Source organism: Manis javanica, chromosome 2, assembly GCF_040802235.1.
Source record: "Manis javanica isolate MJ-LG chromosome 2, MJ_LKY, whole genome shotgun sequence".
NCBI classification, from domain to species: domain Eukaryota; kingdom Metazoa; phylum Chordata; class Mammalia; order Pholidota; family Manidae; genus Manis; species Manis javanica.
Window position 1 is genome coordinate 31,169,562 of NC_133157.1, and position 16,004 is coordinate 31,185,565.

The window sequence follows — 16,004 nt, forward strand, 5'->3', positions numbered from 1 at the left end:
AAAGAGGAAAAAGCAACTTGGAGAAAACAGAAGCTGTAAAGAGAAGAAAACATCAACAACTATCATTAACATCCTCAAAGAGATAAAATACTGACACTGGATTTGTCACTGATACTTTTTGCTTTTTGGTTTGACTTTGGAAAAACTTTACAGAAGAAGGGAGATAAATCTGATTTTTTAAAAAATGATAAAAGCTGACAAACCTCCCAAAAAGTAGAGAAAAAAGACAAAGAGATGGAGAATTAGAGGGAAAACATAAGAAAATGTGAAAGCTTGTTTAGGAGCTCTAACATTCATAATTAGAGTTGAAGAGAGAACAGAGGAAAATGGAAAGGAACAAATCAAAGAAATACTTCAGGAACATTTCCTAGAAATGAGCATTTGTTTCCACATAAAAAAGACCAAGTAGTTCTCTCTCACTTACCAACTTTACATTTCCCTGTATGGCCCCGGAAGATGACTGGTTAGCCAGAGACGGGTAAGATTCCTCAAGGGAGGAACAACCTAAGACAGGCACAGTCTCAGGGGGGCCGTCAGGTGAGAATTTGGGGATCAACAGAGGTGAGGCTCAGAACCTCACCCCCCCTGCTTTGAGAGAAATCTTCTGCATCTGTGGATGTCTTGCTGCCCTTGTCTAGCCTGGATTAATACTTAGTCCATAGGCACACACCTGATCATCTGATCATCTACATTTGCCTTCTTACAGCACTAAACTATGTTTTCTACCTTTATCTTGCATCTACCTACCACTTCAGCATTTTATTAAAAATAAAAATAATAATAATAATAGGAGAAATGTGGGATCAACATATAAATCAAGTACAAAAATCAAACGAATATTCATATTTGACCTGATTGTTTATAGGTCATAATGCATGATCAAAACCGAAAGTTTCTGTGATGAAACAGAAGAAACAGCCCTTGTACTGTTCACCATGTAAGAATTTATTCACTATGTAAGAATTCGTTCACCATGTAAGAACTTGTTCGTTATGCTTCAGAAGATTGGAGACTGACGAGAATTACGCTTGAGATGGATTAATGATTGTACATTGAGCGTTGACCCCCCTATACTGAATTTTATTGTTAACAACCATTTGATCAATAAATATGAGAGATGCCCTCTCAAAAAAAAAAAAATAAATAAATAAATAAAAAAATAAAATAATAATAATAATAAAGGGAGAAATGTGGGATCAACATATAAATCAAGTATAAAAATCAAATGAATATTCATATTTGACCTGATTGTTTATAGTTCATAATGCATGATCAAAACTGAAAGTTTCTGTGATGACTGCCCTTGTACTGTTCACCATGTAAGAACTTATTCACTATGTAAGAATTTGTTCACCAAGTAAGAACTTGTTCGTTATGCTTCAGAAGATTGGAGACTGACGAGAGTTAGGCTTGAGATGGATTAATGATTGTACATTGAGCATTGACCCCCCTATACTGAATTTTATTGTTGTTAACAACCATTTGATCAATAAATATGAGAGATGCCCTCTCAAAAAAAAAAAAAAAAAAAAAAGACCAAGTAGTGATTCTACAACATCTTACTATGCTGATAGACAGTGACTGTAATGGGGTTGGTTGGGGGGACTTGGTGAAGGGGGGGACCCTAGTAAACATAATGTTCTTTATGTAATTGTAGATTAATGATAACAACAACAAAAAAAAAGTTCTACCCTAAAAAAAAAAAAAAAAAAAAAAAAAGACCAAGTGCCCAGCACATACATATATTCACCCACCAAGCATTTACTGAGTGCCTACCATCTACCCAGAGACCACCTGAGGCCCCAGGGTCACAGAAGTTAACAAAGGGCCAAAATTCTGCCTTTATAAAGCTACCTTCTTGAGATCTAAAAGCATATAATTAATGAGTAAATAAAATACGTGGACTATAAGTGCTAAGAAGAAACATCATTTATGGAAGGACATAAAATATGCTAGGGAAGGAGGGTGTTCTTTTAAATAGGGAGAGAGGTAGTGTCCCACTAACAAGGTACATCTGAGCAAAGACCCAAGAGACAGGAGAAGTTAGTAAACCAAGAAACAGGCCGCCATGGGATCCAGGAAGGAGGATTCACCAAGAAAAGAGGCAAAGGGAGTCCCAAGGACAAAAGGTGAGGGGAGAGCTCAGGATGACAGCTGTACAGCTGGCCTAGAGAGCGACCGTTCAGACCAGCAAAGGTGAGAAGGTTCTGCAAGGAATCTCTTGAGGTATTCTATTAGGTTCATATTCTTGATGTGTTTCAACTATGGAGAGGAGATTTATAATAACCTAGAAGTGAAAGACTGAATTAATGGTAAGGACACAGAAAACTAACCAAATGGAGAAACACAAAAACAACAGTGACAGTATTAACTCAGCACAATGTGGTAGTAATTGCAAATTGCCTGTATGCTGCTTTTAGTGTTAAGTGCTAAACTTTCTTTTCTGTTTTATTTATTTATTTTTATTTTTATTGATACAGTCATTTTAGTTTCAAGTAAACAATGCAGTGGAAGTGCTAACATTTCTTCATGCTTAAAACAGCCATCTGTTTAATAATGATTTGCCATCTTTATTGAATAAGTACATGAATACTTCAAGTTTGTACTTTGAAGTATCAAGATCAAATTTGTAAAAGACAAAATCTGGCCTAATTTCATTTGTAAACATACAGATTCTTTGAGAGTACTGAGATGTATTTCATCTGGGTCTGGATACCTGTTTTTGTTGGACGTAGCTAAGGAGCTCTCTTGATGTCAAAGGGTTTATTGAGTCCTACATTTTTAAGATGTAAAATCAACTACTTAAGTGATCAGCTTTTTATTCCTTCTAAGCTACAAAACCTCAGATCTGGATGAAAATGCTCTCTGTCTTACCAATATTATAATAATAGATAGTAATTAAATAAAATTTGTATTATGAATCCTTTAAATTTACAACTAAAAAAACATTTCTGATACTTTTCTAAGGGCTGGGTTTAAGAAGCTTAGGCAGCTGGAAAGAACTTTCTCCACATTCTTGGTGAATATGGGCAATCAGATGAGTAAGACGTAAAATCATCTGAACCATTTTTGCAATCATCTTATGCAAATTCCTCATTTTACAAAAAGGCAGGCTGAAATCCACAGAACTGAAGTGATTTACCCCAAGTCAGACTGCAGTGGTAGCGGGGCTGGTCTAGAATGTAGGCTTCCTGCCCTGCCCAGCATGCAGCCCACTACCCTGAGCTGCCCTGGCTGAGAGGAAGCACTCATGTAAAATGCATGTGCCTTGTTTCACTGGCAGATGTAAACACTCTTCGGACTCACTCATGGCCTTGGTTCTTTAAATGTACTTAAAACTGAAGATTTTTTAACCGTATTATTCTGTTTTTATTCGTTGGTTTAATTGCTATGAGAAAGAAAGAAGAAGGAATGCCTGCGCCTGCTCTCCTTAAAGCAAGGCAGCCAATTTTCACTAAGCAGAAGCAGTTTAGAAAATTATACAGGATCTAAAAGAAATACTCACTTCACAGCTCTGCCATCTGTTTGGAATATTTGGCCTTAACTTCTGTTCACAAACAACTTTTCTCATTTCTTCAACTGATGGATCAGAAGGTACAAGATCATAATAAGGCAGCTGGTAATCTTCATGAATTCCTATATTGGTTAAAAAAATTATTTTGTAGAAATTATTCAGGTAATGCAAGACCATTCTTTGACCAGATAGAAGAGGAACACCTGAGAGTCCTACTACAGTGGCCCAGTGCTCAATTCGGCAAGGGATCCAGGACTCACAGCTTGCTCGGCTTCATCCACATCTGCCTTAACCCCCGTCCCTGCATCAGTACTGGGCCTACACCTTGAAACTGAGTGTCGTCACGGGATCAGCCAGCACTGCTTTAATGATGGCTAATGATGAGCTGTGATGAGCAGACTGACATTCTCCCAAGAACCTAACAAGGTGCAAGAACCAAGAGTTTTATTCTGTAGGTGCGGTCACTCCCCTGGTACAGGGAGATATGCTTTATTACTGAGGTGTGAACCCTACAATGCAGGTTTATGTCTGAGGTACAAGTCCCTTCCTCCATGTGCATCTGTCAACAACCTGAGCCATCTGCTACAATGCAGATGTACATTTCAGCCCTCACTGCCTCAAAGACCTGAAAGTCCTAGTCTCAGCCAAGGCTGGACCCCCAAGGATAAAAGACTATTTCCTGAAGACCAACTTAAAAGTTAGAACACACTTACTTGAAAGAGTAATGTAATGGCACTTTGTTTTCTGTGTATGTAACTTCCAACTATGAAGTTGGAGAAAATAACCATAATCTCAGGGGAAAAATGAGTTTGACCCAGGGAAATGCTTGAAACAGCTTTCTGGGTGGCCTCTCAAATAGTCGTTCATTCTAAATAACTATATTCCAAGATAAGAAGGGGTTGATTTTCTGATACTTCCCAAGATTGATGTGAAAATAGGAAAAGACTAGGATAAAGCTGTACACTAGAATAAAGCATGCCATGTCATCTTCCCCTCACTACAGGGTTTCTCTCTTTTTTTCCCCTTTGGCATTCTCAGTGATCACCTGGTGAACATAATTTCAGACTACTGATAATGATTTCACTCAACATTCTTGAATTACTTCTGTTTCTGACAAGCTGTTGGGGGAAGGAGGAGAAATTTACCACCAATGGAACATCGTCGAGCTATTTCCCAGAAGACTAAGCCCATTGCATAGATGTCAGCACGTTTGAAGGATTCAAAGTGTTTCATATTTATGGAATCATCTAGAACCTCAGGGGCCATGTACCTGAAAGAGAAGTCGGCATTTTACTTGATGAAACAGTGGCCACATTACTTTGAACTGCTTCATAAATTTTCTTTTATTTCTAAGAATTAAAAAGAAGAAAAAAGTAACCATTTAAGACTTTTCTCCCCTTTCAGCATGGTTCTGATGTTTTTTTAAATGACTGCTATTATAGAAATTTTCCCAGTTTACAAAGTGAAAAATTATTCCATTACTACCACTTAGTGTTAACACTCTGATGAACGAACATCATTTCAGATGTCTCCGTATACATAGACATATACACACAATATTACGTAACAGATCATATTAGACTCAAGAAAAATAATAAATATCCAAACTGGTGTGAAATTAATGTCCACTAAATCCCATGAAAGTCTGAAGCAACAATTTTATTCCATCTGCCTCATGATCTTAGTTTCCCATGAAAGACATGCGCAATGATCATGACTATTACAAATGGTACTATGCAACCTTTGCCATGTACTATGCAAGGACCATATATTTTCATCTAAAAGTCTTCTCACTAAAACAAAATGAGAGGAAGGGCAGGCACATGCTCCAGAAAACAAATAGATAAAAATGAATGCCAATTCTACTGATGCTACACTATAGGGCTCTGAAGTTTCGAAAACCCTTCTACGGTTACAGATTTGGACCCATAAAAACCTGCAGCAACCATGGTACAAGACCCCTACATTCTGAGAGTCCCTGTTGAATCCAGAAATAAAAAAATACAACTGAGATAGAATGAAGCTTGGCTCTACCCAAAGCCAAGGCGGTCATCTGAAGATATGACGGGGAACCATGCTATGATACACCAAGCAAGGCCTATTTTGGGTCAGAGAGGCCCAGGTTAGAATCTCAGCTCTTCAGCTTACTGTTGACATGAGGTTGGCCACACTACTTAACTTCCATGCTGTGGTTTCCTCATCTGTGAATTGAGGATAATGATGTCTACCTAGTTGGGTCTTTTAATGTTCAGGGTTTCAACAAGTATTTACTGAGGACTTACTATGTATCAGGTACTATAATCGATGCTAGGAATACAAGGCTGCAATCCAATGGAATGCACAAATAAATGCACAGTTATAATACAAGGTGCCTGAGGGCCTCAATGGTCCAAGTTCAGCCTACTAGAAGGCACCAAATCCAAAAGGGGTTTCCTATGAGAAAGGAAGGGTGAGTGCCCAGTTAGGGAAACAGTAGGGAGACATATGCTCTAGGATATAGCACATGCAAAAGTTCTAATGAAGAGAGAAAAGTATATTTTCATTACATATGAAAATAGTTGGCCTACCTACAGCACAGCATTTCAGGAAAGGATTAAATAATATATAAAAGACCCATTACAATGATTGGCATACAATAGGTAGCTTATAAGCATTAGCTACCATTGTTATTATAATTAGCATAACTAATGATAACATTTTCTGGAAGGGCCACTTTTATCAGCTGACATCTTTTTAAGTCAGGTAACCTTGGCTTCAGAGCAGGGAAGACCATGAGATCCTCTACCTGTGGGCAATCTAATAAAGGACAGGTTTGAGTTTCAGAAAATACATGTAAACAAATGAGAAGGAAAAGGCAAGGACGCTGATTTCAGGGAGTAGCAAATTACTATCCATTCACAAGGGTACCTTTTTGTTCCCACTCTGTGGTTTGGAGCAATATCAATTGTATCTGTGGCTGAATCGTGTCTTACCGCCAGCCCTAAATCTGCAATACAACAAGTTCCATTCTTCTTTACCAAGATATTCTTTGACTTTAAATCTCTATGAGCAATGGCTGGTTTACCTAAAGAAACAAAAATTAAACATGATGCTAAACCGGTAATACCAATCACAATTCTCATCTTTAGCTTCAGAAGCCTATCAGCCCGCCCCCATGTCAGGGCATCTCACCACATCACCCACAACACCTGGGCCATTACTGAACAACCTCGAGTGAATCATTATACCAAAAGTTGCTGAAATTACATTTCTTCAAAGAAAACAGGTAAGACACACCAAAAGACCATGCCCCCAAATGTAAGTCTATCAACTCAAAGACTAGGGGGTTAAAGATACTAGTTTCTTTGTTACCCTACGAATTATTTATAAGAACCCTAGTCACAGACTCAGCCCAAGAGCCAACCTCTAGATCACTTCCCTTGCCTGTAGTGTACTCACCATTAAATATACAACCTTTAATACTAACCAAGTACTATTAAAACATAGTGCTTTAAAAAAATAGTTATTAAAGTATGGAAAAGTTGGAACCCTCATACACTGCTGGTGGGAATGTAAAATGATATAGGCACTTTGGGAAAAAAGTCTGGCAGTGCCTCAAACCATTAGAGTTACTAACTGTATGATACAGTAATCCAATCCCCAGGCATATATACAAGAGAAATGAAAACATAACACCCACACAAAAACTTGTACACCAATGTTCATAGCAGCATTGTTCATAACAACTAGAAATGAAAACCCAAATGACCCTGAACCAATGAATGGATACAAAAAAATGTGGTCCGACCATACAATGGAGTATTACTCGGTCGTAAAAAGGAATGCAGCACTGATACACACTACAACATGGATGAACCTTGAAAACATGCTAAGAAAAAGAAGCCAGTCATCACATCAAAGACCATGTATTTTATGATTCCATTTATATGAAATGTCCATAATAAACAAATCTACAAAGGCAGAAAGTAGATAAGTGGTTGCTTAGGTCTAAGGAATTTGGAGGGAAATGGGGAGTGACTGCTAATGTTTCTTTTTGGAATGATGAAAATGTCCTAAAATTGACTGTGGTGATAGCTGCACAACTCTGTGAATATACTAAAAGCCACTGAATTGTACACTTTAAATGAGTGAATTGTATGATATGTGAATAACTCAATAAAGCTGTTATAACCAACAGTAATAATAATCACAAAGATGGGGATAAACGTGAAATAGCAAGTGTATGGTAAAGTGAGGAGTCACAGAACCACGGGGCTTGAAGTGGATAATCACTAGAGCAGAGAGATACACTGGCATCTAATATCCTACATGGCATAAAAATAACAGCATAATAATTTCATAGTTAAAACTCAGTTTTTATTTTTCAACTATAAAAGTGTATCATGCAGTCTCCTTATTTCAGGGTCAAATATAATTATTAGATGGCCAGATAACATGTATATGCACGATAATAGTGTTTACGGAAAGATTTTCACATTTCATTTGATACCACAGAAACCTATATTCTCTCAGACTTGAATTCTAAAATCAAGATTCTAAAAAATCACAAAACGGATGCTACTTTTAAGAACTCACAAAATTACCAGTGTTGTTACAATTACTACAGAATCTCTAAACAAATTCTCAGATACCCAACTCCATGCAGATTTTCAAAAGAAAGATAAAATGATCTCATCTAAAAACTCATTTTAAACATCTCCAATTAGGCTTACTTTCTGTAAGAACGAACATAAATTAGATTCACTGGAATGTGAAGTAACAGAGTTGCTTCGAGTTACCTTGGGTACCAACAATCTCCATATGAAGATGGGCAAGTCCACTTGCTGTGGACAAAGCAAGTTTGATCATTCCCTCCACTGTAACTGTGTATCTATTCAAGTAATCAAAAAGAGATCCATGCTCGTGATAATCTGACACCAACCAGAGCTGAGTCCATGTACCATTGTCTGCAAAGTGGAATGACAATGTTTCAGATGAGTTATATAACATTTATGATTTATTTATTCAAAAGTTATCACTTTTTATTCTCAATCCTGAATCCCACAACTGCAGTATGATGGCATCTTAAGTTTGTATACACTAAACTTCATATTTCCCTGTATTTTCAGTTTGTCTTACTACTTATATATACATATCCTTTAGGTCCTCAGGGTAATTCCTGAGGTAAGGCAAAGATAACTAAAGACATTTAAGAGACAAGAAATCAGAGTCCAAAGATGGTGATCTTGAGTCTACAAACTTGGTAGCAGAGCTGGGACTCTTGAGAGCCTAGTAAAACAAAAGGTTCAGGTTAGGTGCTCAACGGTTGTTTCTGGAAGGGAAGAGGGAATCAGTGAGGTAGGGAGGGAGGAAGATGAGAAGTATCTGGAACCCAGTGTGGCCACAGTGGGAATAGAACAGTATGGGACCAAACTGAAAGTGAGTTTAAATGAAGAAATGCAAGCTTTAATGATTGTGTATATAGTTCACAAAGAAGCCAGACAAGGTAATTTTGATTGCAAAGTTTCCATCCTAGAAAACAAAAACGGTACTATCGCTGCACACAGAGAACCTGAGACAGGAACTGAATGTCAGAAGGAGAAAGTTGGGACTGAACCAGTTTTACACAGGTAATTTTGAACTTCAACAACTAGAACTATGCATTCCAGAAGTTTGTAAAGTGACACATGAATTTGAAATGTTTCCTTCCATAGAAATCATGGTAAAGATTCTGGCTAGGCTTCTAAGCCAGGCTGGCCCACAAAAGCCTATTTAAGTAGAAGTAGCTGGAAAAATCATACAGTTGATGAAATCATGAAGAAAAAATGAAAATTTCAATACTAGGAGGCAACACGATTCACTAAAAGATGCACACAGAGTCATTCTGACCTGGTTCAGAATCCAGAGCTTGGCTGTCATTGACTATGTGACCTCAGACAAGTTTCTTAACCAATGAGCCTATTTCTTCTTTTACACAACAAGAAAACCTTACTTTTTACAACTGTTTAGATTTTTAAAATAGGATACTCTATGTTTTTTAAGCTTAAAATGTGCTGTTTCCTTCCCTTTCTTTTGGTTGGAAAACAAAAGAAAAAAAAACCCAGACTGTCATAAAACAACTTCTATATTTTGAAGGGTGTTACTTAAATGAAGGAAAGCAACTCTGATTAGAAGAGACTAAGGAAGATGTTTTCAGAAGATTCTGAAGGGGATTTCTGGGTACCTCCCAAAGGATTCAGATATTCATACTCGTTCTTTATAAACCTATTCTTCATGAACGTCATAAACTGATTCTGTCCAAACTTGCATCTGTTCTTTTTTCTTGATACAGGTATAGCACTAGCTTTATCTGCATGCTTATGCATATATTAGCATACAATGATTTTCTGAGGTACTTGACAAGAGAGGCAGAAGAAAAGCTATGTAAGAGGCTGACATATAAAGGCTTGTTTGAGATGGAGTTAACTACTCAGGAGGATAAAGAGAAAGGAAAAGGGATCAGGATGGAGATTCTGGGCAAAGTCCATTAACCCAAAGGAGAAAGAAGGTATAGGGAAGTCAGCAGGATCAGCTAGTTCCCATGGTGACCAGCAGATGACAGCACCAGCTTGACTGCTGCTGGAGCAAGTGGGAAAGAAAGTTCAGGGCACAGCAGCAAGAGCATTTTGTGCCACTGTGTTTGTAACTTGGAATGTGTCTAAAACATGCTGGGCCTGGGTGGGGTTTGAGTCTCAAAAATGCAGATTTGAAAATCACCACCACAATAGTTTGAAACCAGAAGTTTGGGTAAATTCTTTAAGGGAGCAATTACTATTGGTAGAAGTAAAGTCTTCATATAAATTGGTAGGAAGTTTCACAAAACAAAGACATTATTAGGAAATAGGAAATTAACAAAGAAAATCTAGAGTCACAGAACATAATAAAGTTTGTTTTAAGAGTGGGGGGGAAACCTAAATGGTGTCAAAGAAGGAAAAAAATGAAAACTGAAGACTTGGTCAAACTAGGATCACTGCTTTTGTTTATTAGTTTTGTTTCTCAATTAAGTATTACTGAATTGGTAATAGCCATTGTTCATCACTGCCTACAACCGTCACTGGCCTTAAGTCACAAAAAAGAGAGAATCCAACATTATATGCTTCCTAATGTGCTGCAAGAGAATATATAGGAAATATAAAATATTTTCAGGAAACCAATAAAATTTAATCACATTCAGTCTCTGTTTCTAATCACCAGTTTTTAAATAATACAAGGAGCAAGTTCAGAGATACTACGGGAATTCAATTAGCAAAATCCAGAGTGTGACATGAGACTACATCAACTAAAAAATTTCTGGACACCATTAACAGAACAAAAAGGCATCCTACAGTATGGGAGAATATATTTGTAAATGACATATCCAACAAGGGGTCAACATCCAAAATATATAAAGAACTCACAAACCTCAACACCCAAAAAGCAAATAACCCTATTAAAAAATGGGCAGAGGATCTGAACAGACAATTCTCCAAAGAAGAAATTCAGATGGCCAACAGGCACATGAAAAGATGCTCCACATCACTAATCATCAGGGAAATGCAAATTAAAACCACAATGAGATATCACCTCACACCAGTAAGGATGGCCAGCATCGAAAAGACTAAGAACAACAAATGCTGGCAAGGATGTGGAGAAAGGGGAACCCTCCTACACTGCTGGTGGGAATGTAAGCTAGTTCAACCATCGTGGAAAGCAATATGGAGGTTCCTCAAAAAACTAAAAATAGAAATACCATTTGACCCAGGAATCCCACTCCTTGGAATTTATCCAAAGAATACAACTTCTCAGACTCAAAGAGACACATGCACCCTTATGTTTAGCACAGCACTATTTACAACAGCCAAGATATGGAAGCAACCTAAGTGTCCATCAGTAGATGAATGGATAAAGAAGATGTGATACATATACACAATGGAATATTATTCAGCCATAAGAAAAAAATAAATCCTACTATTTGCAACAACATGGATGGAGCTGGAGGATATTATGCTCAGTGAAATAAGCCAGGCGGAGAAAGACAAGTGCCAAATGATTTCCCTCATTTGTGGAGTATAACAACGAAGCAGAACTGAAGGAACAAAATAGCAGCAGACTCACAGACTCCAAGAAAGGACTAGTGGTTACCAAAGGGGAGGGGTGTGAGAGGGTGGGTCAGGAGAGAGGGAGATGGGAATTGAGGGGTATTATGTTTAGTACACATGGTGTGGGGGGGTCCTGGGGAAAACAGTGTAGCACAGAGAAGACAAACAGTGAATCTGTGGCATCTTACTACACTGATGGACGGTGACTGCATTGGGGTATGGGTGGGGACTTGATAATATGGGTAAATGTAGTAACCACATTGTTTTTTCATGTGAAACCTTCGTAAGAGTATATATCAATAATACCTTAATAAAATATTTTTAAAAAAATCCAGAGTGTGATAAGCTCCATAGGACAAACAGTTCAGTTTCTTTAAATAAATAAACTGCCAGAAGAAAAAACATGGAGAAGAAACCTAGCAATTTTAAGATAAATATCAACCAAATGCTTTGTGTGGACTTTGGATCCTAAATTGAATAATCAATTCTTAAAAAAAAAAAAACGGAGACAATTGCAGAAATTTGAAACTGACTAGATATTTGATGAGATTTTACAAACTTACAATGGTATTATGGTTATGTTTCATTAAAAAATTCCTCATAATCATAAGATGCAAAATTGAAGTGTTTATTGATGAAAGACATGGTATATCTTTGGCTTCAAAGAACTCGGATTGGGACAGAGTAGGTGAAATCAGAGATCAAATACAACTGGCAATGAGCTGATAATTGTCAAAGCTGGGTGACAGCCTCATTATACTATGCTTTTGTACATATTAGAAGTTTTCTACAATAAAAACTAAAAAAAAAAAACAAAAAACAAAATAATGATTATAAATAAATCTGAAGATATAGAGAAGTAAAAAAATGACAAATTTATAAATAATCACCAACTAAAATTAAATATTGGTGAATAAAATGGAAACGGAGAAAAGGAAAAAGATGACTATGGTTCTGGCCAACCTAAAAAAAGGTATTGATAGCACATTTTAAAAAACAGGAAAGAAGGGAGATACATTTGATTCAGGGTGGGGATAAGTGAGAGTTGTAACAGGTATCTAACAAAAGCTATAACAGAAACTGTGGACACAACAGTCATAACTGAAGCCAGGAAAGGAGATGAAGTAGCCTCCAGTCACTGCGGGCTGTCACCTCTCTCTGACTCATCACCAACTGACACGGCTTTTTTGATTCCTTCAGCACCTGATCTGAAGCACCACCGGCCAAGGTGGTTTTGGAGAAACCATTTCTCTATTTAACTGGGTTTACTTCAAAAATTCACCTATTTAGCCCCTGGCAACTTAGAACACAGAATACATTCAGAAGTTATTTCACTCTCCCTATAAATGAGGTCATTAGTATATATCAAAACACATTAGTGGTCAGGAAAAGATTAAAAGGAAACAGACACCTGAGCCCTATCCTATCTGAAGTTTTGAGCTATCAGTTTATAATTTTTTTCTATAACTATAATCAATAACTGCCCAGAACCAAAATAAGAAAAGCACATAGGTCTTATATCTATACACACACACACACACACACATACATATATACATATATATATATATATATATATCTTTCCATTTCATAAAAGAGTCAGGGATTTATGAACATGTCAAAAGTCAAAATCTTTAAGAAGTTCTTGTTTCTAAAGACTTGTAATATTTCTCTTTGACTTAATGGGTCTAAGCTACATGAAATTTCTCATCAAATTTGACAATGTTGAGTAGCCATATTTGTAGAAAGGCTTAAATATATTTTGTTATGCTCAAAGGAGAAGCAAATGTTACTTACCTTTATTGTCTGCTGCTATAAATCCCAAGATGTTTTCATGACGTAACATTACGGTTTGATAAATCTCTGCCTCACGGAACCATGAACGTTCTTCTCTAGAGGAGAATATTTTAACAGCAACTTCTTCTCCTCTCCACTTTCCTCGCCAAACCTCTCCAAATCGACCTTTGCCAATACTTTCTTGTAACACAATAGTTCTTGCAATTGTTCGTTGAACAAGCAATGGTAAACCTAACGATAAAAACAAATAGTATTTAACACAACAAACAATAGTCTGTGTTCCTAACAACACAACATTCATTAAAAAGCCTCCCAGGAATGGGAGTAACTCCTTAAGCTCTACCATTAAGGAACTTACAATCTCTCCGAGGAGATATATACTATATTTGCAAAAACAGTATTTCATGATAAGAGGTAAATGAGATAATAAATACAATAAAATAATCCAGAAATTCCAGCCTAGAGGATCAAGATAGGCTTTGTAAAGTAAATTGAATTTAGACTGTCTTTACAGAAGGGATGTAAAGGACGTTAAGGTGTTCAAGTAGGAGGAATATGCAAGTAAAGGCAGAAGGAGGAAATGAATGATAGGTGTTTAGGGAACGAACTGGCTTAGATAAAGAGAAAAGGGCTATGTGAAAAGGCAGTGGACGAGAAGGTAAGCTGTCACTAGAATATGAAGAGTATTGAATGCCAGGCTCTAGATGACCAATGAAAGACTGGTCACCTTGGATAAAAGAGCAACTATCAAAGATTTCTGAAAAAGGGCCATGAATAAAGAGAAATAATTTTAAAATCTTATTTTAGAAAGGTGAATCTGCGAACAGTTTACTAATGGGAGGACAAAAGTATGTGAATACAAGAAACAGAAATAAATTCTGGCCGAACTTTTAATAAATTAGTAAAAGTTATCGTAGAAACCATTTCAAGACAAGCAATTTACTGGCAAGGAACTGGCTGCCTAGGCAACACTAGCATCTTAAAGAAAGATGCCAAGTAGCTTACCTTGGTAATGGGACACTGGCATTTTTTCACCAACTGAACTTGACTTATTCTAAAACACGTATTTTAAAATATTGCCATGTTTACTCATCTACAGAAAAGGATTTATAACTCCTACAAACATTTAAGTAGCACTATATTTGGGACTATTTTAGTTCACTTAATATAATATCCCCCATGGACTAAGGAAGTATCATCTTAAATTACAGTGACCCTGACAATTAAAATACCAGTGTACTATTCATGCTCTACAACACTAGCATGTTATTTATACAATCTATTACACATAGACTGGTGTAACTTATCATCTATATTCAGCATTGCTTGCTAGATCAAATTAACTCAATGACAGTAAAGAAATTGTCTGCCCTCTTTGGTTCTTTGATGTGAAATGCTTATAAATCTAAACATTAAACCTTTACTTTGAAGCAATAAGAAGTTTTACTCTTTTCATCTGTAAGTTTCTCAAATACTCCTCTCTTCTTGCCTTCTATCCTCCCCACTCCTGCAAAGTAGTTAGTCTAAACATAAACGATTGTTTTCATATTTATGAGGGGCCCACTAGTTAAAAATAGACCTGTGAACAATCCTTAATTAATCAAGGTCTTTTGTATTATGAATAATCAATTCTTAATTATGTCCTTTATTATATAGATACTAACTTAATAAATTTTCTGAAAGCCTGTACAGGACCATACCATATACTTAAAAATTTTAAATATCTATAAGAGTTAATTTCAGGATGCTAATCTGGAAGATAGAAAGGCAAGGAATAAAGAAAGGGGAATTGCAAAGGGAGAAGTCTGAAAATGCCTAACACACTGATGACTCATGTAAAAGGTATGGTCAAGAAAAGGTTAACAGCTCAAAGCAAGTTTCCATATTCCCCAACATTACTGGATTCTAGAATGCAGAACTAAAAGTTAAAAGCCAAATCTAGTTTCATCATACTGCATTTGGTTACATACCCACATGAACACCTGAGCATTTTTAAAAAGTAGTTAACTTTCTTCTAAAGACAAAAATAAACAGGATGAATGCAGGTCTCTATACTCTGCTTTATTATTTTGTATCTTTAGAACTGCTTGAGAGAAAACCTCAACATGTGTCCAAGCAGCTTCACATGCAATGAAAATAGAAATAAGATCTGAACAACATACATACTTTAAAGAAATCATAAGCATGAACAAGACATAGAGAGTATTGCCCTAAGAGTCTTGCTCCCTTTCAAAACATGGTAGGCATGCCCATGCTGACAAACACTTTACAATCTAATGACGCTTAAATGAGCCCACATGCACAACCTGTGATTCAAACTAATGCATCCGGGGAAATACAGACAGGGTCTTTTCTCAATTATGGGCATGGTACCGAGTAATAAACATGTGAATTAGTAGTATGAAATGTTTAGTTTTATCTTTTTCTCAACGAATGGAAGAACTAAAAAGGCTATTATGTATAGACATTTTACTTACTCACTGGCTTGAGTCCCAAGCATGAGGTGGCAGTAAGGCTTTGTAATTAATAGAAGGGAAAGAAATAGCATTTCCTGCTATCATTCAACAGAAGATAGCATCTGTCTGGATAAATCTGGA

The 16,004-nt window shown here is 36.6% G+C and overlaps 1 protein-coding gene across 2 annotated transcripts in view; it reads right to left on the reverse strand.

Moving 5' to 3' along the window:
- Positions 1-16,004, reverse strand: part of TGFBR1 (transforming growth factor beta receptor 1) — a 55,190-nt gene that overhangs the window by 5,345 nt on the left and 33,841 nt on the right. For both annotated transcript variants that reach the window (XM_037004011.2, XM_073227114.1), the window contains exons 4-8: positions 13,408-13,638; positions 8,293-8,460; positions 6,422-6,578; positions 4,660-4,784; positions 3,506-3,636 (exon numbers count right to left, since the gene is read on the reverse strand). In XM_037004011.2, the coding sequence (XP_036859906.1) occupies positions 3,506-3,636; positions 4,660-4,784; positions 6,422-6,578; positions 8,293-8,460; positions 13,408-13,638 (812 nt within the window). The remainder of the gene's footprint in view (positions 1-3,505; positions 3,637-4,659; positions 4,785-6,421; positions 6,579-8,292; positions 8,461-13,407; positions 13,639-16,004) is intronic.